The following is a 22,736-nucleotide window of genomic DNA, read 5'->3' as shown; positions in this document are numbered from 1 at the left end:
TCCCATGCCATCCAAGTAGAATGACCTACTGCCAATCCATGCCCCCAAATTTCTTCAAACCAAATTCCAGCTTGCCATTCTAGGACATCTTTTCCAAACTCATCCTGCTGGATTTTTAGTCCTTCCACTCTTATATTCAACTTAGACCAGGGGCCATTCAGACTGCTTTATGCTGTTTTCAGCAACCATATCTGTATATGTTGTTTCTCCACAGTACAGGCAGATGATTCACCAGGGACTAATTTGTGACAGAAAACTAACCACACGAGAATGCAGGCCTCGACTTTCTACCTCTTATCATCTTTAAAAGTGCCTCTGGACGCTTTACAGAATCTCAATAAAAATGTAAAAGGACTCACTGGTGGACTGAGAGGAAGAGTATAATTAAAATAATAAAAATAATAGTGATGACAGCAACTGATGTTTAGTGAGAACTCAGCGTACTTAACGCAGTGGGGTGAACCCCTCACATGTAAGATCTCCAACTCCCATCCTAGTAAGCCTGGGAGTGTTGTTGCCCCGTTTTATGGATGAGTAGACTGAGGCAACTCACCCAAAGCCCACACTAAAGAGTGGCACAGCAGGATCTGAATCCATGTCTGCCAGACTCCAGAGTCTGAGTTTTTAACCAGGAAAACAGAAATCATGGACAAAAAAAGATATAAAAGTACTTTCCCAAGCAAAGTGGATGATCAGAGTGAGGATCTAAGAAGCTGAAGGTGGAAAAGGGGTTGGGGAAAACAGTCGAAGGCATTTAAAGGAAAAAATGCAATATACTGTGTTCATTGCACTGGAAGCCCAAACCCTGGCGTGAGACATGTCTGCTGGCCTGCCTCTGCTATTGCCTGCGTCAGCTTGGCCTGCTGACCTCCACATTTCTTAAGAATGCACAAGAAATCCCTATTACTATTTTTAGCTATTGTGGTTGAGAACACTTGCAGCTGAACTATCCCTGACTGACCCAGATCCATTCACAGGCTTAGGTTAGGGCATGATACTAAGCAGCATCATTGCTGGAGAATCCAGAACAGAACTCCATCATCATAGTCTTCGTTTATACACTGACTTCTGACTTTGAGAGCTATCACATTCATCACATTCCTTCACGGGGGAAGGTACCTGGCCATACCAGCTGGTCATGTGCTTCAAGTATTTTATCTAGATTTACACTAATCCATTAGACCTCACCTCCTGGCTGAGGTCACAGGTTAAACTTCTGGTAGGAAATCATAAAGTATTCCTATAAGGATTGACATTGAACTCCTGAACTCTGCTTCCTGAGTGTGATACCCTAGCTCAACATGGAATCCATCATTCACCCTGGAGACTTGAATACAAAGACTGAAAAAGACGAAGTAGAGTAGATTCTCATTAAATTTAAGGAAAACCGAGTAACATGAACCAGTCCTCTTGTTTATAAAGTTGCTTATCTAAGGGTCAGCCAGGTACCAGTCTCTGGGCAAATTCATCCTCTTTGCTTTAGGCAACTGGCCCTGCTCATAGTCCAGTATGTATCTTTCTATTCATCAGATATTACTTAACATCAGCTTTATGCCTGGCCAGTTCTGGGCAGGAGTGACAACAGTGAGCAAATCTCTACCCTTATGGCATTTACTTTCTAATGGTAGGTGTGGAGAGATAGGGAGGAGAGAGGCGGAGAGAATATAAGCAAGAAAACAAATTGAGAGTAAAATTTGAGAAGTGCTATGAAGAAAACGGAGTCATTTTAAACAGAATCATCAGGAAAGGTCTTTCCAAGGAAGCAAATATTTGACACTTGAATGGTAAGAAAGACCCAGTAAAGATATGTGGGAAGAATGTTGTAGGTAAATGAAAAAAGCAAACTGCAGTACCCATCTGTGGGAATAAGCCTGGCACATGTAAGGCTGACTAGGAAGCCAGTTGGCTGGAACACACAGGAGGCAGAGAGAGGGGCAGGGCCAGCCCACCACATGCCATGTGAGACACAAATGTGCTTTAGCATGTTGGGGAGATACAGGCAGGTGGTCTGCAGCAGGGGAGGAGGTGGTCCAACTTTGAAAAATAAGTCTGCCTATTCTAAGGTGAAGGGGATGAAGAATACAGTTACCAGGATAAACACTGTGTGATGTACAGAATTGCTGGACCACTGTATTGTACACCTGAAACTAATATAGCAACGTGTATTACCTATCCTGGAACAACACCACCAAAAAGTCTGCCAATTTCAGGAACCATGAATTTTAAGGAGATAAAATAGGTAGGTTGGTCAGTAGGAGTGCATAAACCAAACGGTCTTCTTATGATGAAATGTCAACTTACCAGCATTGAGAAGGAAGACACAACAACAGATGAAGGCTGTCAGATAAAATCCACCATCTAACTCAGTAAGATATCCACCAACCATGGGGCCCAAGATGAAGCCCACACTAGATGCTGCATTGAATTGTCCGATTACTAGCGGCCGTTCTTTCTCTGAAACCAGATCAGAAAGCAGAGCCCTTGAAATGGAGAGTGTATGTTTAAAAATACCTGCAAGGAGACAAGAAACATGCTATGTAACATTTTTTGGACCAAAAGAATTGTGCATGTGATCTTGCATTTCATCTCTGTCACTGATAGAGTTCTGGTCTCCACTGAACCTCTAAAGTCTGCAGTTTCATCCTGCCATGACTGGACTCCTGGTCTAACCTCACAGTCCTAGCTGACCACCTTATTCCTGGTAGCCACGCCCTGAGTCCTCTGCTTTCCCTCCTTCTACCAGGACATCCCAGTTATTTCCAGTTTTCTGTTACCCAAGTGCAATTAATTCATGGGTGGCTTCTACACAGAGATGTATCATTCTTTTTTCATTTGCTCAGTGAATAAACATTCACTGCACACTTACTATATGTCCTGACCCTGAAGTTAATGCAAGGAACAGAGAGCAAAATGGACACAAACATATGCTTCACAGAGTTTGTGAGTGTGCATGCACATGCGCATGTGTGTGCACGTATGTAAAGGTGAGAACTGCTAGAGAGCACCAGGGCAGGGAAAGAAGGATAGGGAGTGAGTAAAAATATAAAAATATGATGACATGGTCATCTATACACTATCAACTGCCTTTCTACTAGCAAGAGGTTTGTGAATTGGTTAACTAAACAAACTGAAAGGTGGGATAAGAGATTTAAGTGTATGGAACGACTTTATAGTCCTCATACTTCTGCTGATGTACTTGACTCGTCTTCATCCATACACCCATATGTTGAATACAGACTGATGGGTTCTGGTAGCATAGGTTGCCCACAGTGTTGATCAAAACATGGCAGGAACTCAATCAGCACTGCTGGTGGGTCAGCCTAAAGTGTTCTACCGGTTATGCAACACGGTGGCCTCCGGTGATCTCTGTGAAGTTAATATCACTCTGTATGTCACTCTGCCTGCATGCTGATCCTGGGTTCTATACCCAACTGTGTCTAAATATTAGAGCAGGCATTTGCCTGTAACCAGCCTCTTTGGGAAGCAAACTTATAAAGCTCTTTTGGAATTAGGTAGAAAGACTCTCTCTAGCGCTACTTCCTTAAATGTGAGATGATTCCTAAGAGGCCTGAGAGGAATCCTGTGATTATTTCTGAAATGATACCAATGTTGGGCTCACCTTACACACCCAAGGAAGGAGGAAGGTGAAGGTATCCTGTGAGCAACCCAGACTAGCTTCCTGTTACCTTTTAGAGGTTAGACTGGGGGACAGAGAAAGGAGGGGGAAACTATGTATCTAATCCCTGTACTTCAACCTCCCTCAGGCTCATCTTCAGGATACAAGGACCTGAACCTACATGTGACATTGTACAGCACAACTCTGGCAAAGCTCCCCATGGCTCCCTAATATTCTTGGGCTAACTAAACATTGTAGAGGTTCCTGTAGCAAGAAAGAATTTTTATATATAGCTCTCCTGTTGGCCAAGAGTATGATGTACATAATAGAGCCAGCACTACTCTAAGCAGGCTCATGTCATATTAAGTAAATATATTTTAATCTTCTCTATAAAATTCTACCTATTGTATACAGGATCTATTAACCTCATATATTTCTTTAGAATTATGAACAGCCTTACTGCTGAATGGTGGACCATATTATATTTATACATTGCAACCCAAACAAAGCATGTATAATAACTTCAACTTCAGATGCACACAGAGCAGCCTTTGGTTGGATTTTGTGTGGTAGGGAGGCAAGTTAGGATACTGCTCATATTTATTTTAAAGCATATTTTTTGAGTCAAAAGAAAGGCACAGCACAAATTTTGGAGGGGTGAACTCAAGACTTTGAGATTAAGTATGTATGTCATAGAAATGGTGTGAAAATCCCAAATAAGCTGATCATCAACTCTATGTTGATGAAAAGGACTTATTTTATGCTTTGTTCCTCTGGGACATTACGTAAAAATGAGCAGCTTAATATGGGCAGAGGTCCAGTGTTGCAAACTTGTCTACCAGGGCAGCAGTCTGTCACCGCTCTATTGAGTAAGGGGAGAAGGAAACACTGAAACTCCAGGGCTCTAACAGCTAAGAAAGGCAAAGAGAGAATAAAGAGCTTCCACAGGAACTGCCTATAAGCCACAGTATGACAGCACTCACGAGCACTGTATCAAAGAATGGACAAAATAAAAGCTATTTTGAAAATGTCAGAAACATTCAAGATCAGTTTGGAAACAGACACTGACCCATAAGTCACTACATCGTCATCCTAGTATCTCCCTCAAGCAACAGCTAGAGTTACAGAAGGCTGCAGGAGAGCTACAGTGGGAAATTTCAATGTGAAGTCAGGAAGCCCAGTTTTAAAACTGTTCACTTGAAAAGGGAGAGAATAGTAAACATAGTGCTGGCCAAAGACATTTTTTTTTTTTTTTTTTTTTTTTTTGGCCAAAGACATTTAACAAATTCTTACTGATTGAATGTAGGGAGATCAATGGGAAGGAGACAGGTCTACACAGCAGCATAATGATTCACACTGACAGTGAGGGCTCCAGGCCCTGGGCCCTGTCATGTAGCTCTGTAGCTCCAAGTGAGCAGAGCCTGACTGATACTAAGTGAACCATCAACAGCAGCAGCTGGTGTTCCAGTTATAATTGCTCTTGCCATTATTCTCTCTTTATATAACCTCTTATCAAGAGGGCACCAACAGAGGTGCCTGGGTGGCTCAGTTGGTTAAGCATCTGACTCCTGGCTTCAGCTCAGGTCATGGCCTCAGGGTCCTGGGATCAAGCCCCGAGTCAGGCTCTGTGCTCAGCATGGAGTCTGCTGGAAATTATCTCCCTTTCCCTCTGCTCCTCCCCAAGCTCACACCTGTTATCCCTCTCTAAAATAAATAAAATCTTAAAAAAAGAAGGCACTGACAAGTAAGACTGTCTCTCTTTATACATTTACATATAATTGATTTATTTTGAATGAAAAGGGCAAGAACTTACCCACAGGGATTCTAGCAAGGGCAAACAGGAACACATTGGTGGATGCTCCAAGAATCAGATAACCCAGGGCACTGAACAGAATGCACACCAGCAAGGAAGATCGTCTTCCAACCACATCACTCCAGCAGCCCTGAGGAAAGCAAGGAACACAGAAAGTCCTCGACTCACCACCTTTAATAACCACCACCATCTCCACCAGAGTAATCCCCGCCAGATGTTACCAAGATGTATTGCCAGATGGGAGACGACTTACCACCAATGTGCTGGAAAAGAGCTGCAAAATGCCATAGGAGGAGCCTACAAAAAACATCAGTAACATCAAGAAAATCAGCAGGACCCACCACAAAAATGGATTAACTTGGTAACAATTGTATAGAAATTAACAGGAAAACATTAGGGGAAAACAGAGACCATTTTTAAAAATGATATTCCCCCCTCCCAACTTTTTTTCAGTTGGAAGAGTAAAGCAATACAATTTTTATTAAAAGACCTTCAAAATAAAATTGAAGGAAGCAGAAGAGAGACTTAAGGCAAGGGCTGCCCATTCTATCCGAGAGGATCTCTCCCGCTTTATGAGGGTGTGGTCCCTCAATTGAGAAGACCCAACAGAGAGGACTCAGGGGAGTAGAAATTCAAATCTTCTAACAGTTCTACTAAGTCTTAAAATTTTTGTATTATCTTTTATGCCTCTAACATTCCAGTTTTATGAAATGCTTTAGTTTCATAAAGAACTGACAAATTTTACAGAGTATTTTTGCCTCCACTACATCAAATCACATGTCCCTTCTGCTCTTCATAAAAACCTTCATGCTGCTGTGTGGGCCAGTGTAACTCTATTTTCCATGGGAAACACAAATCATGGCATGGAGGACTTACCAAATACAGTGTATACAACTATCCCCAAACATTTGCTTATCCAGCTTGTGAATAATCAGTTGTTAGTCTTAACAATTTTTTGTTAATTAGCACAATCCTAAGCTCTGCTGTGTCCTGTCTCTTTGGTAAATAGTGACTTTCAGATGGAATTTTTATGCTGCACAGGTAGAGAAACCCTATCATCCATCCAAGACACCCTGGTGGTGGTGCAGGAAGCTTGCAACCAATTTGTCAAGGCTCACTCGAAGTCTCTTTGCAACAGGACTTGATTTCTGTGGATTACGTTTCTGGTTCCTGCAGGCTGAAGTCTGCACCTAGCCTTTAACATACACAGCCAACTCCTTGGAAAGGCTCAGTAAGTAACTGTAATATGGTTGGTGGTGAAGGAAGGGGAATGATGTTAACCCTCAAAACCTCTCTGAACACAGGTAGTCTAGGAAAGATGAATTACATTCGCTCCAGGATAATATTTTGAAATATTCTAAAAATTCCTTTTATTCCACTTTCAGTTTACCTTTGGGTAATATTCAGCTATAAGACTCATTTGTTTTTAGGTGCTTAGTCCAGAAGATTGAAAATTCGGTGCTCTAAAAATGTGCAATATTAGCCACTTACCTACTATTCCAGCAACTGTTGGACTTGCTCCAAGAGACTTGACATGAAGGCTCAATAAAGGGACGACCATGCTGACACCAAACAAATCCTAAACAACAAAACACTGATTAATACAAATTAGAAACTGATGCTTAGGTGTTCCTAAAGTAGTAATGCTAATAAGACTGATTAAAAAAATAAAACCAGTATCTAAATTTTGAGCAAATAAGAAATCATAATTGCATCCTATAGTATGCTATACCCATTAGGTTAAAGTTATCAGAGAATCAAAATACAATTGTTTTATAATGGTTGCTACCTATAAAGGCCTGATCACCCTGACCTAGAATCATTTCAATCTTAGCTTCCTTTAACTGATCCTTAATATTCAAGGAGGACGTGCTATAGAAGTGAATCAAATAGAAAAACCAAAAAGTGTTTGTGTGTAATGAAGGGGGAAAGGAGGCAGGGATAATGCATATTTCTTGGCAAAGCAGCACTTGTTTCATAATATGAATGTCGTCCTGGAATCAGGGAACGTGACTAAAAGGTGGTTTATAGCCTAATCAAGTACTATCTGAAAAGAAAGTCTCAGCAAACCAGGAAGGAGAGAGAAGGATGGGGCAGTGGGGAAAGCCAATGTTCTGCAGCTAAGTCAATGAAAGCGCATGGGATTTGGGGTCAGAAAGACAGTTCTAAGCTCCAGCTCTATTACTTACTAAACATGTGTGCTTGCAAAGCTATTTAATGTCACCAAGCATCAGTGCTGTCATCTGTAAAGAATGGGGATAGTAACACCTGTCTGGTAGAAATATGATGTACATTAAGAGATGTAATGGCTGTGAAAGGTGTAACACACAACAGAAATTCAAACATATTTTCTTTTTTCTCCAGTCCTGGGGATATGTACTGATCCTTTTTGCTAGGTATTCTGAGTTCACAGAAAGAATGAATTTTTCCTTTAAGTTTTGTTCTTATTCCTACTTCACTTGGTTACTTGCATTAAGTGCTTTAGAAGAAGGAAAACACAGTGCACACACAGTTTTCTTTATATTCAACTGGAATTCTTTTTTTTTTTAATAATCCTGGTTAAACAGTAAGAAAGAAATGCACAAAAAATATTTTTTCTTTGGGACCACAATTAATCTTCTGCTTGCCCCTTTTCTTGGTGCTGTACATTCACTTAATTTTAGAAACACGAACCTCTATGCACTTTTCAGTGGCCCCTTTCCATGGTTACATCTTTGATGGCCATGTATTTACTATCCAGTGTCCTTAAATAGCTCATAAATTTATATTATTAGAACTACAGCTTATTATATTGATTTTAAGGATTTTAGAACTACAGCTTATTATATTGATTTTAAGGACTTTAAATTTCTTTTGGGTCTAAGCCAATGTCTTTTGGGCTTTGCTGTCCGCTTTGTTTCATCAACTTGCTGATGTATGATACTTAAAAGACCCAAAATACATCAGTTACCTACTGAATTTTCTGGATCTTTCAGAAAAGGAATCATAATTGTCCAAAAAGATTTTTTTTCCAAAAAATTCCCAGTTCCACTTGTCATGTAACATTCAAAAGGTTATTCTCCATAAAAGATAAGAGAGAAATAATTAAGTAGGCTGATATTTATGGAAGGCAATAAGAAAACAGAGTAATAAGTAGTAGCTGCAGATCAGTATATTTTAACACTTTATAGCCTGAAAAAAAAATTATCTATTTCCAAGGGTGCGGGTGCTACTTCTTTCAGGAAGTTGTGTCCTAAAATTCTCTTCCCCTTTACTATAAAAGGCAACTCCTCTCTTCCTGTGAATCCACAGCCTCCTCAAAACCACTGGCTTTGAAAGCACTTTGAATGTGGCAACTGGTCATGTGCTTGTAACTGTTTAAAAAAGGAAATCAGGTGAGAGAGGACCTCTTAAACCTTTCATGGAACACTGACATCTCTCAACGAAAATTGGTGAATACACTAAAAAGTTTTAGGATCTTTTTCAGGATAGGAACCCAATTATTTCTTGATTAGAAATTGCCTCTTGATTAGAAATTGCATAAAAATGAGTAAGAGTCCTGACTATAGCTGATGAAATAAAATACAAATCTTACCATGTGTCTGGAGGAAAAAAGGGATTGAAATCATAGATTTTAGCACCATCTTACAATGTTAACCAAAAAGGGCCTAGAGGGCCATCTTCATCTTCCTTCTTAAACAAATTAAAACCTAGAAGCCCAGATGAGAATTAAAAACAGAATACTTTGGTAAATGACTTCTTTAATCTTGTTCCGTTCCTCTCTTATTAATCCAAAACTATTTCCCCAAAAGTCTTAGGGGTCTTCACATCTCTAAATATATTTAAAGTAATAACTAAGTTATGCATAATATTCCTTAGATGTTACCTAACAAAGAGCCATTAGATCCTTCAAGAATATCCAAAGCTGCACATATTTTAATAAAGCTTACAACATTTTCCATTTTAAAAAAAAAAGGCCTACTCTCTTAAACTTTTGGGAAATCTTACATTTTTCCCTGAACATATTAGAGACCTAATAACTGTCTTGCACAAATTATTAAAATTTTACATCGGGCTTGCTAAATTAGACTCGCTGTGTGCACAGCACCTAGACAACATATGAGAAGCTCTGTATAGTCAAATCTATATCAGAAGGCCAACTTACAGTGAATGATCTGTGAATTTATTGAAAACATTCAAACTATTTTGAATTTTAGGTCATGTTGGTTTCTCTGAACTCCAATTTGGACTTTCCAGGTGAGGGCCCACCTTCTTTTCATCTGGCAGAACCAGACAAGTAGCACTGTCTGAGAGAGGGGAGCAGTAGCATATAGCCAGTCCCAGACCCTCCCAGAGGGTGGATGGCAGTCAGCTCCCTTCTGGAATTTCAAGAACCACTCACAATCAATAGTTCTGAATTGTGGGTGACTGGAATGGAAGGTGGAAGAGGTGTATCTACACCCTGAGACTGAACTAAGATTAAGGAATGCCAGGCTCTGAACTGGAAGCACTGGGCCTGGGGGTAGGGTAGGCAAGGTTAACTGCAGGCAGAGATTCTGTGTGAGGTGCTGCCCTCCTGAGAGCCTCATGGTGCTGTGTTTACAGGGATTTGGAAAATGCTTTCATCATTGTCTTAACAATTATAACTCAACATCAAACCTTTGCAGACTGATGAACACCTTGCATTGGGAAACTGCCTCCCTGCTTCTCTCCTAGCTGAGCATGGATCAGTATCCAAACTCCAGTGAGGCTAACATACTGGGGAGTAGTGGTCTTCACCTGCATCTGGGCAGAAAACACCAATTCTTCTTTGCCAGGACCTAGTGCCTTTGGGAACTATTCAAAGCCTCAGGGGGCAGTCTTTGCCCAGTGACACTTAACCTGACCAGTCCCTTTTGTCCTCAAGATATAGTCTTAGTCTCCGCAAAGAAGAAATCCTACTGGGTCCTTGTCCCAGTTCTCCCCTAACCTGGACCAGCTTGCAACCAGGGCAACTGAACCGGGTCTAGACTTTGAAGGAGAGGAGTGAGGAGTTGGATCTAGGGTTCCTGCATAGGCTCATGAACTACCAACACAAGCTTCCTAGTAATATTTTAAGTTCTTTCTGGCAGGGACTGTGTATTTCAGTGAATGGAGCTCCACAGACTCCATTACATTAAGGTTTTCAGAAATTCTATGAATAATAAATGGAGGGAGGTAGGGATGACTTCCCCTCACACTCATCTTTTTAAGCTTTCCATTCTAGGTTGGAAATTCATAATAACTGTTCTTACTGAACTAGAAACCCCTCCCCCCCGACAAATCATGAAAAAAAAAAAAGTCTGCCTTTTCCAAAAAACAGTTTGTTGAAAGGCAGATGTGTCTAAGTCACCGTGGTTTGCATTTTTAAACATTCTAGCCTACCAGGAACCCTAATGAAATGTGCCTAAGTCTGCCCGAGCGGGGTCATCAACACTGACTGGCCTGTGTATTCCGACCACACCTACGGACAGCACAAGAGCCAGGGCTCCCCAAACCTGCCCAGGAGCCCTGCCGTCCACCTGCGTGCTCTGTACGGTTCACAGGATCCAACGCCTGGGGTCACCCTTGAGCCGGGCGCAGTCACAGGACAGGCTGGCGCAGGGGGCTCTTAAAGGGCAGCGGGGGCAGAGGAGCTGCGGGCCGGGCCCGCGAGGGGCAATACAGCAATGTGGCCTGGTGCAGGGTGAAAGGGATTTGGGGGCAAAAAGGGGCTTAAAGGTTAAGAAGGCATCACCAGGTAGATGGCAGGTTCTCAGCCCTGGCTGAGGTTTACATCCACCCGGGCTTCAGGAAACAAACAAACAAACACGTCTCATCGGGTTCTGGGCTCCAGATGGAAGACGCCGTCGCCCTGCAGCCCCAGCCCCAGCACTCACCAAGAAGCCCACCAGGTAAAGACACAGCAGGAAGCGGCGGGCTCCGACGGCACCGGGGCCGCCTGCCCGCGCCTCAGCCCCGGCCCCCGACTCCTGCCTCGGCATCTGGGCCGCCGGGGCCAGGCCGCCGCGACCCCCCGACTCCCAGCCGCCGGGTTGGGGGCGCGGCTCCCCGCGGCCGCTGCCGGGACCTCCCCCCGCGCGCCGGCCCCGCCCCGAGCGGAAGTGAGCGCGCCGGCCCCGCCCCGGGCGGAAGTGAGCTGTGTGCGCCTGCGCGGAGGGGCGCGCGGGGGCGGGGCGACGGCCCGGGGCGGCGGGCGCGGCGGGCGCGGCGGGGTGTGGGATGATCTCCCCTTTTCCTCGGAGAAGAGACGGCCTCTGGTACTGGAGGGCGGGAGGGAACTGCTGAGCTTCCCCATAGAATGTGGGGCCCGCGGCGACCCACAGACGTAGACCGTCGTTGACCCTGAGTGACCTGGAGACTTGGGTCTGCCTGTTGCAAAAACAGGCAGAAATGAGGTGGACTCACCTCAGAGCGCTGTGAGCATCCTGCAAATGCATCCTGAGCCCGAGAGGTTCCGGTTCCCGGGACTCACAGAATCAACGTGATAAGTCATTTAATTCATAAGCGTGTAATGTACAAGAGGAGAGGAGGAAGAACGCGATAAATAAGATACTACGGTGACAAACGGGAGAGAGCACGGTCTCCGGGTGGGGACTAAGGAGTTAGCTGGCGTCCGTAGGCAGCATGGAAGAGGTGACAAGTGGGCCGAGGAGATCGGGGACGCGAATGTGGCCGAAGCTTTATGAACAAACTGATCTGAGAGATAGGCAGGAGGCGGGGTCATTCAGGACCTTAAAGACCCTGGTAGAGCTTTAAGGCCTTACTCTCAGTGCAGTGAAAGGAAGGAAGCAGAGCGTGAGACCCAAGTGGTGTGTGTCCATCACTTAACACAATGACTGACACATGGTAAGCACTTAAGAAACGTTAACTGTGGTTACTAGCCCTCTTTTATTCAGGAACTTATTTCAGCCCTTGCTCCTTTCAAGCTCTGGTATCAAGAGTCTGAGATTTTCATGAAAATCTCAATTTACCATCGTGCAGGCAGCTAAATGACTACATCTATGGATTCGATGTTGCAGAATTTGTCCTATGAAAGTTGGGGCACTCTTTAGGGAAGAATGGAATACTGGAATTTAGGAGGGAGATATGTGGTTGGAGCCAGATGAAACACAATCTTGAGACCCCCACCCTAGGCCACTCTGAGTCTCCTTTGCCACTAGAAATAGTTTGTCCTCTTGTATGGGAGGAAACTAGCCTTACTGTGCTTAACGTTTTTGTGATTAACGCATTCGGGGTAGGTGCCTTGAAGAGGAATGCCCGTTTTTCAAGACCCATCGAAACCACTCACTGTGTTCACTAAATAAATAGGGTAAAATCTGTGTTCCTGGGGGCAGATGGACACTATGACCTCGAAGAAAGTGTGACCAAAAGAATTGAAAGACTCCCATATAATCAGCATACCTTGGAAATGTGTGGGGTAGAGATTTTAAGTGTGTCAGATTAAGGAGGAAAAAAATATAACACTAGTTTGGGCAGAATTCACTGATAAGGTGCACTTAACTAGAGATTCCAGATGTAATGTGTTAGCTTGGAGAGCTGGAGGTGGCTCTCGTAATCTCCTGGGTTGGTTGACTGCAACATGGACCCAGAGCTGACCTACATTTAATTATCTTGGGGTGCCAGGGGTTTTCTGACTTAATATGAAGAAGAGAATCCAAAGCTTGGGGAGGTAAGAATGTTAGAGTGGATTTATGATGTATGACCTGCATGCCTATGCCCCAAATATATTCCATAAAAAAGGCCCAGAAGATACTACCTATTAAGGCATTAAGGACTATGTTAGAGAAACATTTACATTCTTGAAAAGATTTGTTATTGCTCTCTTTTGTAGGCTGGGTGTAGCTATGGGTGATAATGCTGTTGAGGTGAGCTCCCTGGTTTACTTTTTAAAATATTTTATTTATTTATTCATAAGAATACACAGAGAGGAGAGAGAGAGAGAGAGAGAGAGAGAGAGAGGCAGAGACACAGGCAGAGGGAGAAGCAGGCTCCATGCAGGGCACCTGATGTGGGACCCATCCTGGGTCCCCAGGATCATGCCCTGGGCTGTAGGTGGCGCAAAACCACTGAGCCACCGGGGCTGCCCAGCTCCCTGGTTTAAATGGAGGTGATATGATTCCAGATTATTAGAGGCCAGATGGCAGCACTTTGATATCAAAGGCAAGGTGGGTGCATTTACTGTAAAAGGTAGCATGTATCAGTAATCAGAATGCCTTGGCTTTCAAGGATCTTTGGCTAATTGACAATAATATCGCTGGGAATGAAATAGTCTATCAGAGAATTACTTGATATATATAACAGAAAAACCTCTGGATTGTGTACCCCAAATCCTGACTTGACTTACACTAGGATCTGGGATCACAGCCTCTCACCCAGTACTAGACATAAATCAATTCACAAGCAGAGCCTTTTGACTTAGGGGGAGTCTAGATAATCTTAGAAGGAATCTTGAAGCATTCATGTGAGTGTATACCATAAGTCTTCCTCCAGACTTCTCCCCTGTGGAACCTACAACTGTTACAAGAGTGGGCATTATGAAAAAGGAAATACCCAGATCTTTGGAGAATTACTAGAAATTGGCTCCAGAGACACACTAATCCTTAGGGGCTCACAATGTCACTGTGCCCCACCAGTAAGAATGGAGCTGTACTGGTAATTGTCAAGACCATGTCCTAGATTCAGTGATTTGCTAGGAGAACTCAAGACTCAACATATAGTCACAGCTAAGAATATTACAGGAATATGACACAAAGCAAAATCAGCAAAGTGACTTACATGGGATGAAGTCTAAAGGAACATTGGTACAAGCCTGCAAGCATCTTATCCCAGTGGAGTCACACAAGACATAATTAATTCTTCCCGCTATGAGCAGTGATATATGTGAAATGTTGTCTACCACAAGAAATTGTCAGAGACTCAGTGCCCATCTATCACCTCACTACTCTAAGCTACTGTGCAGAAGAGTTAACATGGCAGGCCTATTATCCTTTGAAAAGTCTGACTATTGTCCTTTGGGACAGTTATATGCAAAAGAATGAAACAGGACCACTTTCTTACACTATACACAAAAATAAACTCAAAAAAGATAAAGGATCTAAATGTAAGACATGAAAGCATAAAATACCTATAAGAAAACATAGGCAATAATTTCTTTGACATTGATTTTAGCAAGATTTTTCTGGCTACATCTCCTTAGGGGAAACAAAAGCCTCCCCCATTCACCTAGACATAAGGTTGTATGTGCCATCATGAAATGGAAGTCAGTATTGGGCTGTTCCAGAAATTAGAAACTGTGTGAGCAGGTGGATTGACTTTGAGTCCTTCAATACTGACACCTGTTGCACTGTCTCCATCCATGGCCTCTTGGGAGTTCCTCACAACCAACTGACTGAGGAAGAAAAGTCTTGAGGTTGGTTTACAAATGATAGGCATGACATTCTGGTACCATCACAAAGTAGACCCCTGTAGCACTATAGTACTACACAGGAGTGACTATAGTGGTGAAAGAAAATCTTAACATTGCTTGGAACTTCAAGTGGCAATTTGGTTGGTCACTGGAGTGAAAGATGGCCAAAAAAATAAAATACACTATTTATGGGCAATTTCTAATAGGCTAGATGGAATAGATTTGGGAGATAAATTATAAAGAACTCTAGAGAAGAGATGTATGGCTGGATGTCTAAAGAGGCACAGGATGTAGAAGATAACTTTTCTCCAGTGTGAATGCCCATCATTGGATGTCTACTGCAGAGAGCTTTTAAAAACCAGGTAGACAAAATTATGTGCTCTTTGGATGTCCCTACCCAAACCAATGTTTCTTCAATGTCTCCATGATCAAAGTAGCAGTGGTTACATAGATGAAGACTATACATAGGCTTAAAAGCATGGCTTCACTTATTAGTGATACTGCTTGATGCCTAATATGTCAACAGCAGAGACCAACAATTGATTCCTCCTATGCCACCATTCCCTGAGGGAGCAACCTGATAGAAAGTTGATTGTATCAGACCTCTACTATTATGGAAAGTGCAAAGATCCATCCTCAATGGAATTAAGAAATATTCTGCATATACATTTGCCATCTCTATTTATAATACATCTGACAATACCACTATCCATAGACTCAGAGTAGCATATCTTCCACTATGGTATTTCACATAGTATTGCTTCTAATCAGTGTACTCCTTTCACTACAAAGGAAGTAATGCAATAGGATCATCCCTATTGAATTAACTGATCTTATCAGATTTCCCATCACCAAGAAGAGGTTGACCTAATTGAATGAGAAATGGCTTATTGAAGACTCAATTACAGTGCTAGATAGGAGACAATACCCTAAAAGAATGGAATTCTGTTTTAAAACGTATAGTATATGCTTTGAATTAGAGATCATTATATGGTGCTATCTCTCTCATTTCCAAAAGAGAGTTTAGGAATCAAATAGTACAAGTGGTAGTAAGTCCTCTCACTGTTGTAACTCCATAACTCACTTAGAATACTAATGCCATCTTGGCAACATTGAGCTCTCAGTTTTGAGGTCTTTGATCCCAAGAGGGCAATACTTCCACCAGGGTGGGTAACAAAGGTTCTATTGAGTTAGAAAATGAGACCATCACCTGTCCATTTTGGCCTGCATATACCACTAAACCAGAAAGAAACAAGTTACTCTACTGGCTGGAGCAATTGATTGATTCTGATTACCAAGGAGAAATTGGGTTGTTGTTATACAAATGCATGAAGTCTGTATGTGGAAAACTACACAACAAACAAACAAACAAAGATAAAACTATTGCGGAATCAGACCCTTTATTAATGAAGATTTGCATTCATTCCATGAGGTAAGTAAGGAACTCTGACCAGCTGATATTTTAGCAGAGGGCAAGTGAAATATGAGGTAGCAAAAGAAGAAAACCATAGATGATACAGCAACTATGACCTTGTGCCCAGTTACGGTAGTTACGGTAGTGGGGACTGTAGAAGCTCTGCACATTTTCTCTTTGTTCTACATGTATGATTACTTGTATATGCTAACCATTTTTTCTGTCTTCTTCCAAGTATAATTTTATATATACGAGTGATTGGAGGTTAACTTTAGATAATGTAATGTCTTTAGATAATGTAATATTCAGCATGATGGTGACTGAATTTGAAGAGTAATTAATATAGTCAGCAATAGGTACAATGATTATTGATACCATTTCCTTCTTTTAGGTGGAAAATAGAATTGTATGGAAATTGAAATGTGAATAGAAGGATGTATTTGGAAGCTAAGTAGCCAGAGGATGGACAAAGTTATTGATTGATTGATGTCATTTCCAAATACGCATATAATTGCCCTGCTATGTGATTCTGGAGCAGAACCCTGTCAAAATTTCTCCTTTACTAGTTGGTATAATGTTACACTTTTAGTACAAGGTGTTGAAGGGACACTTCATGAAGAAGGAGCTTCTCTTCCAGATGAATGTGCTTTTCTCTCTTGCTCCTGTGGTGTATAGCAGCCAGAAGAGTATGAAATACCTAACGGTGCTTATTCCCCAGCAAGTTCCAGTGGCACTCACTCATGCAGCAAATTCCATGGGCATCCTAGCTGATCTCCAAGTGAACCTCCCATGTGCTCTACCAAGTAATTTCCTAGCCATTTCCACAGACACCCGGGTTGCTGGCTTTCCATTGAGTATCATGAATGTCCAAACTGATGGAACTGGAGGGTATTATGCTGAGTGAAGTAAGTCAGTCGGAGAAGGACAAACAGTGTATGTTCTCATTCATTTGGGGAATATGAATAATAGTGAAAGGGAATATAAGGGAAGGGAGAAGAAATGTGTGGGAAATATCAGAAAGGGAGACAGAACATAAAGACTCCTAACTCTGGGAAACGAACTAGAGGTGGTGGAAGGGGAGGAGGGCGGGGGGTGGGGGTGAATAGGTGACGGGCACTGAGGGGACACTTGACGGGATGAGCACTGGGTGTTATTCTGTATGTTGGCAAATTGAACACCAATAAAAATTAATTTATTAAAAAAACATAAAAAAAAAGAATGTCCAAACTCAGGGCAAGATACAAAGACATCCAGATATGATGGGAGGAAATAAAACTATATTCATAGTCCACATGGCCACCTACATAGAAAATACTAAGGGATCTACAGGACATCTACTAGAACCAAAGGTTTAATGAGGTTGCAAAATACAAGGTCATTGTACAGATAACAATTTTATTCATATATCCTAACAACAATGAGATACTGGAGTTTAAGAAGAAAACCTTTTAAGAAAAATTAAATATGAAATAAGGATAAATTTGACTAAAACTTTTGCAGAAACCTCTTTGGACCTATTGAATTCCTGTGCTTTTTAGTGGGCACACCAAGATGGTAAGCCTCTAACCATTATTTATTTGTGCCATTTTCTCAGACCTGATTATACAGCTGGTAACCCTGAGAGGTGAGGTAATATCCTTCCACTGCTCAAAGGTAATGCTTACTCTCTGCTTACAAACAAGTTCAGTGTTCATCAGTTGTAATTAAAAACCACTGTTTACAGAATCAAAATCCACTTGGGTCTGCTGCATCACTCCCATGGAACATGGAAGCAAGGAAACTGGTGCAAACATGATGATGTTTATGCTGCTTGTCTTATCATGAGTAATAAAGTGTTTTGTCTCTGATACAGAGGTCTCGTGTCTTCTGTTGACATCTGTGAAACTTAGGCTAACTTAATATTTAAATGGCAAAAGGTTAAATTAAACATTCAACAAAGATGTGTACACTGAGAGATATGAAAAAAGACATGGAATGGAGAGATATACCATGATCATGGACTTGGAAGACTGAATATTGTTAATATATTATTCTCATGTATAGTATACTATATTGATATACCACTATTTGTCATTAGAATGGCTACAGATGAAAAGACTATACTAAGTGTGGTAGGATATGGAATAATCTTGTGGGAATGTGAAATGCCACATCCATTTTGGAAAAGATTGGAAGTTTCTTTAAAAGTTTAATCCGTTAAACATATACCTACCATATATACCTCAGCAATTACACTCTTAAGATATTTACCCAATGTATATAAGAACATATCCAAACAAGGTTTGTACATAGTAGTGCCAGACTGGAAACAATCTATCCATCAGAAAGTGAATTGTTAAATTGTGGTAAATCCATAAAATGGAGTACTACTTAGCAATAAAGTACTATGAATTCATACCACAGAATGGATGAATCTCAGAATAATTATGCTGACTAAATAAAGAGACCAAATAAATACATGTAGGATTCTATTTATGTAAAGATTTCACAGAACTCTGTTTTCAGCTCCAATATGTAAAATGCTTGGAAGTTGCAACTCCCATTCTTACATTAAGTAAAAAAGATGGAGAACCTGGAAACCAGCAACTTTTAATAGACCCATCTGAAAATTGAGATCACAGAATAAGCCATTACCTGGAAATCTGGAGGGATTTCCTCACCTAATACAATTACAGTCAAGGTCAAGCAGAAGTTGTTGGAACTGGTAACTACTAGGAACACTCAATGGTAATTTTAATGAATTGCTTGAGGCTGAGAGTGGACTAGTGTGAGAGTTAAGAATTCTTGGGGCCCAGTTTTGGGGATCCAAATACTCTCATGATATTTACCAACAGAAGCTTCACACCAGATTCTTTTGGTGAAGATTTGAGAAAAGCCCCTGCATGTCTTCAGCAAGGGGAGGAGAAAAGTAAACATTTAAAAATATACCCACAGGAAATTATCTGTTTTGAGGTACAAAGGGCATTTTCTATAACAAAGGGTGACTCTAAGGGAAACTACTATAGTCTTATCTGACTTGAAAAAAGACAATTACAGCACCCTCTAACCTTTTTATTTCACACAAAAGGGGGGAAGAAAAGGCAAAGGTATCTTCTAAAAGTCATAATTCAAAGACTTCAAACCCACTAAACCCTGAGATTTAATCATGAAGTAATAGAATTTCCTCCTTTCTTACAATTTATGAAAATATCAGCAGAGTTCCAGTATTGTAACAGGGCATTACAACTGTGAAAGATGTAAAACAGACCCTATTTAAGAAGGACTTTCTAAGGAAACCCAAAGACAGCAGGGAAGAAAAAAACAAGGGAACTGGAGAAAACTGAATCCTCTGGGACCTACAGCTATAAAAAATATTAAATGCAGCCTAACTCCTAGCAATATTAATGTAAAACTTTCCAATTAAAAGCCTTATTACTTGAGTTTCTATTCCCCCATACATACATGGCTGGCTTTCAACAAAAATTTATGGCATAGTAAAGGGCAAGAATGAACAATCTGAAGAGATAAGCATCAGAACCAGACTCACTTGAGCGCATGTCTTTTAATCATAAGAGGAATTAAAGTAACTGTGATTAATATGTTAAGGCTTTTATGGGAAGTAGACAACATGCAAGAACAGAGGGACAATACAAGCAGAGATGAAAACTCTAAGAAGGAATCAAAAGGAAATGATAAGAATCAAGAACATTGTAGTAGAAATGAAGATTACCTTTGATGTGCATATCAGTAGACTGGACTCAGCCCAGGAAAGAACCATTGAGTGTGAAGATAGGTCAGAAGAAAATTCCCAAAGTGAAAAGCAAATATAAAATATGATTTTTAAAAAATATCAGAATATTGAAGACCTGTGCAACAATTTCCAAAAGTATGTGATATGCACAATTGAAATACCAGATAAAGAAAGAAGATTATTATTTGAAGTAACAATGGCCTAAAATTTCCCAAAATTAATGACAGAAACCATGCCATAGGAAGCTTATGAACACCAAGCAGGATAAATACCAAAAACCCTACATGAGTTGTATATTCAAAATGCAGAAAACCAAAGAACAGCACCAGTATTCAACTTGATCTAATTGACATTTATGAAATACTTCATCTAGCATCAGCAGGATATCCATTCATCTCATGTTGACATTCACCAAGAGAGGCCACACTCTGGGCCTTAAAATAGACCTTAACAAATTTAGAAAAATATAAAAGTTATTCACAATGGAAAAACTAAAAGTTGATAAAATTACCAGATTTTAAACACCCTTGAAAATTAACAACACACTTTGAAATAGCACACAGCTCAAAGACGATGTCTTACAGGAAATTTAAAAAATATTTTTGGGTTCCCTGGATGGCTTAGTCATTTAAGCAGCATAACTCTTGATTTTGACTCATATTGTGATCTCAGGGCCTGGGACTGAGCCTGGTGATGGGCTGCCCACTCAGTAAGGAGTCTGCTTGAGGATTTTCCCTCTCCCTCTGCAACTTCCCATGCTGTCTTTTCCTCTCAAATTAATTAATTAAAAACGTATTTTCAGCTAAATGATAATGAAAATGCAACTTAATCAGAATTGCAAAATGCAATTCTGAGAAATTATTACACTGAATGCACATATCAGAAAGAAGAAAGGTCTAAAACCAATTATCTAAGCGTAATTTTAGGAAACTGAAGGAAAAACAATTTTAATTTCTTTCTTTGGAACCAAGTTTTCTAATATGTATCACATTCCTTCTTTCCAAAGAACTTCCTTTAAAATTTCTTACGGAGTAGATCTGCTGCAGTTAATTCTTTTTTTATTTATGACTAGGTTTGATTTTTCTTCATTTAAAGGGTATAGAATTCTGGAATGGCATGTGGGTTTTACTTTTTTCCAGCACTTAAAAGATTTCACTCCAGATTTCTGGGGAAAAGTAGGGGTCCTCAACTCACTTGGTCTCACCAACTTACCTAGATAACTTTCAAAACATCCTGAACACCTACGAATTCCACCTGAGATTTAAAGAGAACAGCTGGAACAGTACGGAGAGAAGGGTTTTTGTTTCTAGCAAGGTAGGAAGGTGGAAAAAAATAAAATAAGAAATAATCAAGTGGGGGAGGGGCCCCACGAGGAGCTGGGCTAAAGCAGGGTGGTGAAAGCCTCCGGGACTGGAAAGCCCAGCCCCAGAGAAGTGGGAACTTTAAAAATCTGCATCGGATTCTTCCTGGAGGGAAAAGGGCTCAGCAGGTAACTCTGGGAGAATGGCAGGAGGGGCAGTGGAGCCTCCAGGTTCCTGGGGTCACTAACAGAAGAGGTGCGCCTGGGGGAAAGCACACCACAGACCGCGGGCGGATCTCAGTAAAGGGCTGGAGGGCGCCGGTCGGGACCTAGGGGAGAGGCCGGGGGTCAGGCAGGGCTCCGGGAGGAGGGGGCTGCGCCCTGCTGCCTTGGGGAGCCGCAGCCCCGGGAACACAATTCCGGCAGCGCAGGCCCCGGATGCCAGGGCGTGGGGGACACAGCCCAGGATCCTGCACTCCCCTCGGGACAGGCGGAGGCGGAGAGGGCACAGGACAGCGAGGACGCTCCTGCCACCAGGCGCCCCCGAGCCGTGCAGGTCAGCGCCCCCGCCCCGGAGCACCTAGGTCAGTGTGGACTGGGAGACTGCAGTAGTTACTGTGGGGAGCTGACTCCAGAGCTGGAGAGCTGGCCGCCACCAGTGTTATTGTTCCTCCTGGTGTCACCCTGTGCCTCGGAGGGGTGGGGCTGTCAGGGAAGAGGGGCCTCACGGCAAAACAGCTCCTGCTGAGCCTGGCACCCAGCAGGGGGGCGAGGCAGCTCCCCCAGGTGCACACCCCTGAGAATCAGTGCAGCGGGCCCCTCCCCCAGAAGACCAGCTGGAAGGACAGGGAAAGAGCAAGTTCTTGACCAAGTAGCCCTGGAAAGCTCCAGGGGAAGGCAGCGATTTGCAGTATATAGAACCAGAGGGTACTCCTCCTCTGTTTTTTCCTTTTTCCAGTACAACTTGTTTTTATATCAGACTATAAATTTCCAATATTTTTTTCTCTTTTCCCACCTTAACTACAATATCTTATCACCTCTTCATTTTTAAGTTTCTTCCTTTTCGACTTTCATATTTCTACAATTACATGTCTTAGATATGTTTTCCACTTCTAGATTGCCTTCAACATACTCAACTTAATTTTGGGAGATATACAAGATATGTTTTTTTAAGGGTAGACCGCGGGGTGCAGCAGTTTAGCGCCGCCGGCAGCCCAGGGCCTGATCCTGGAGACCCTGGATGAGTCCCACGTGCAGCTCTCAGCATGGAGCCTGCTTCTCCCTCTGCCTGTGTCTCTGCCTCTCTCTCTCTGTGTGTGTCTCTATGAATAAATAAATAAAATCTTTAAAAAATATATGGTTTTTTATTTTGTGTTTTTTGTTTTCTCTGTCTCATTTTGTTCCACAATGGTAGAAGTTAATGCCTTCTAAAACATGACCAGCATGCACCCAGAACC

General features: G+C 41.8%; 1 protein-coding gene across 5 annotated transcripts in view; it reads right to left on the bottom strand.

Annotated features, from left to right (window-relative positions):
- The window catches only part of MFSD9 (major facilitator superfamily domain containing 9), a 28,273-nt gene extending 16,776 nt beyond the window's left edge, over positions 1-11,497 (bottom strand). For 4 of the 5 annotated variants that reach the window (XR_008664840.1, XR_008664839.1, XR_008664841.1 and 1 more), the window contains exons 1-5: positions 11,306-11,497; positions 6,921-7,008; positions 5,683-5,726; positions 5,430-5,559; positions 2,302-2,511 (exon numbers count right to left, since the gene is read on the bottom strand). Coding sequence is in view for 2 of the 5 variants with exons in the window: in XM_055328234.1 (XP_055184209.1) it covers positions 2,302-2,511; positions 5,430-5,559; positions 5,683-5,726; positions 6,921-7,008; positions 11,306-11,410 (577 nt within the window). In the remaining 3 variants the exon portion in view is untranslated. The remainder of the gene's footprint in view (positions 1-2,301; positions 2,512-5,429; positions 5,560-5,682; positions 5,727-6,920; positions 7,009-11,305) is intronic. The other variant, XM_055328236.1, reaches the window with a different exon arrangement.
- Positions 11,498-22,736: the final 11,239 nt, after the last annotated feature.

Source organism: Nyctereutes procyonoides, unplaced genomic scaffold, assembly GCF_905146905.1.
Source record: "Nyctereutes procyonoides isolate TBG_1078 unplaced genomic scaffold, NYPRO_anot_genome, whole genome shotgun sequence".
Lineage (NCBI taxonomy): Eukaryota > Metazoa > Chordata > Mammalia > Carnivora > Canidae > Nyctereutes > Nyctereutes procyonoides.
Note: the sequence above shows the minus strand (reverse complement) of the source record. Positions and strands in the feature narration are given on the sequence as shown.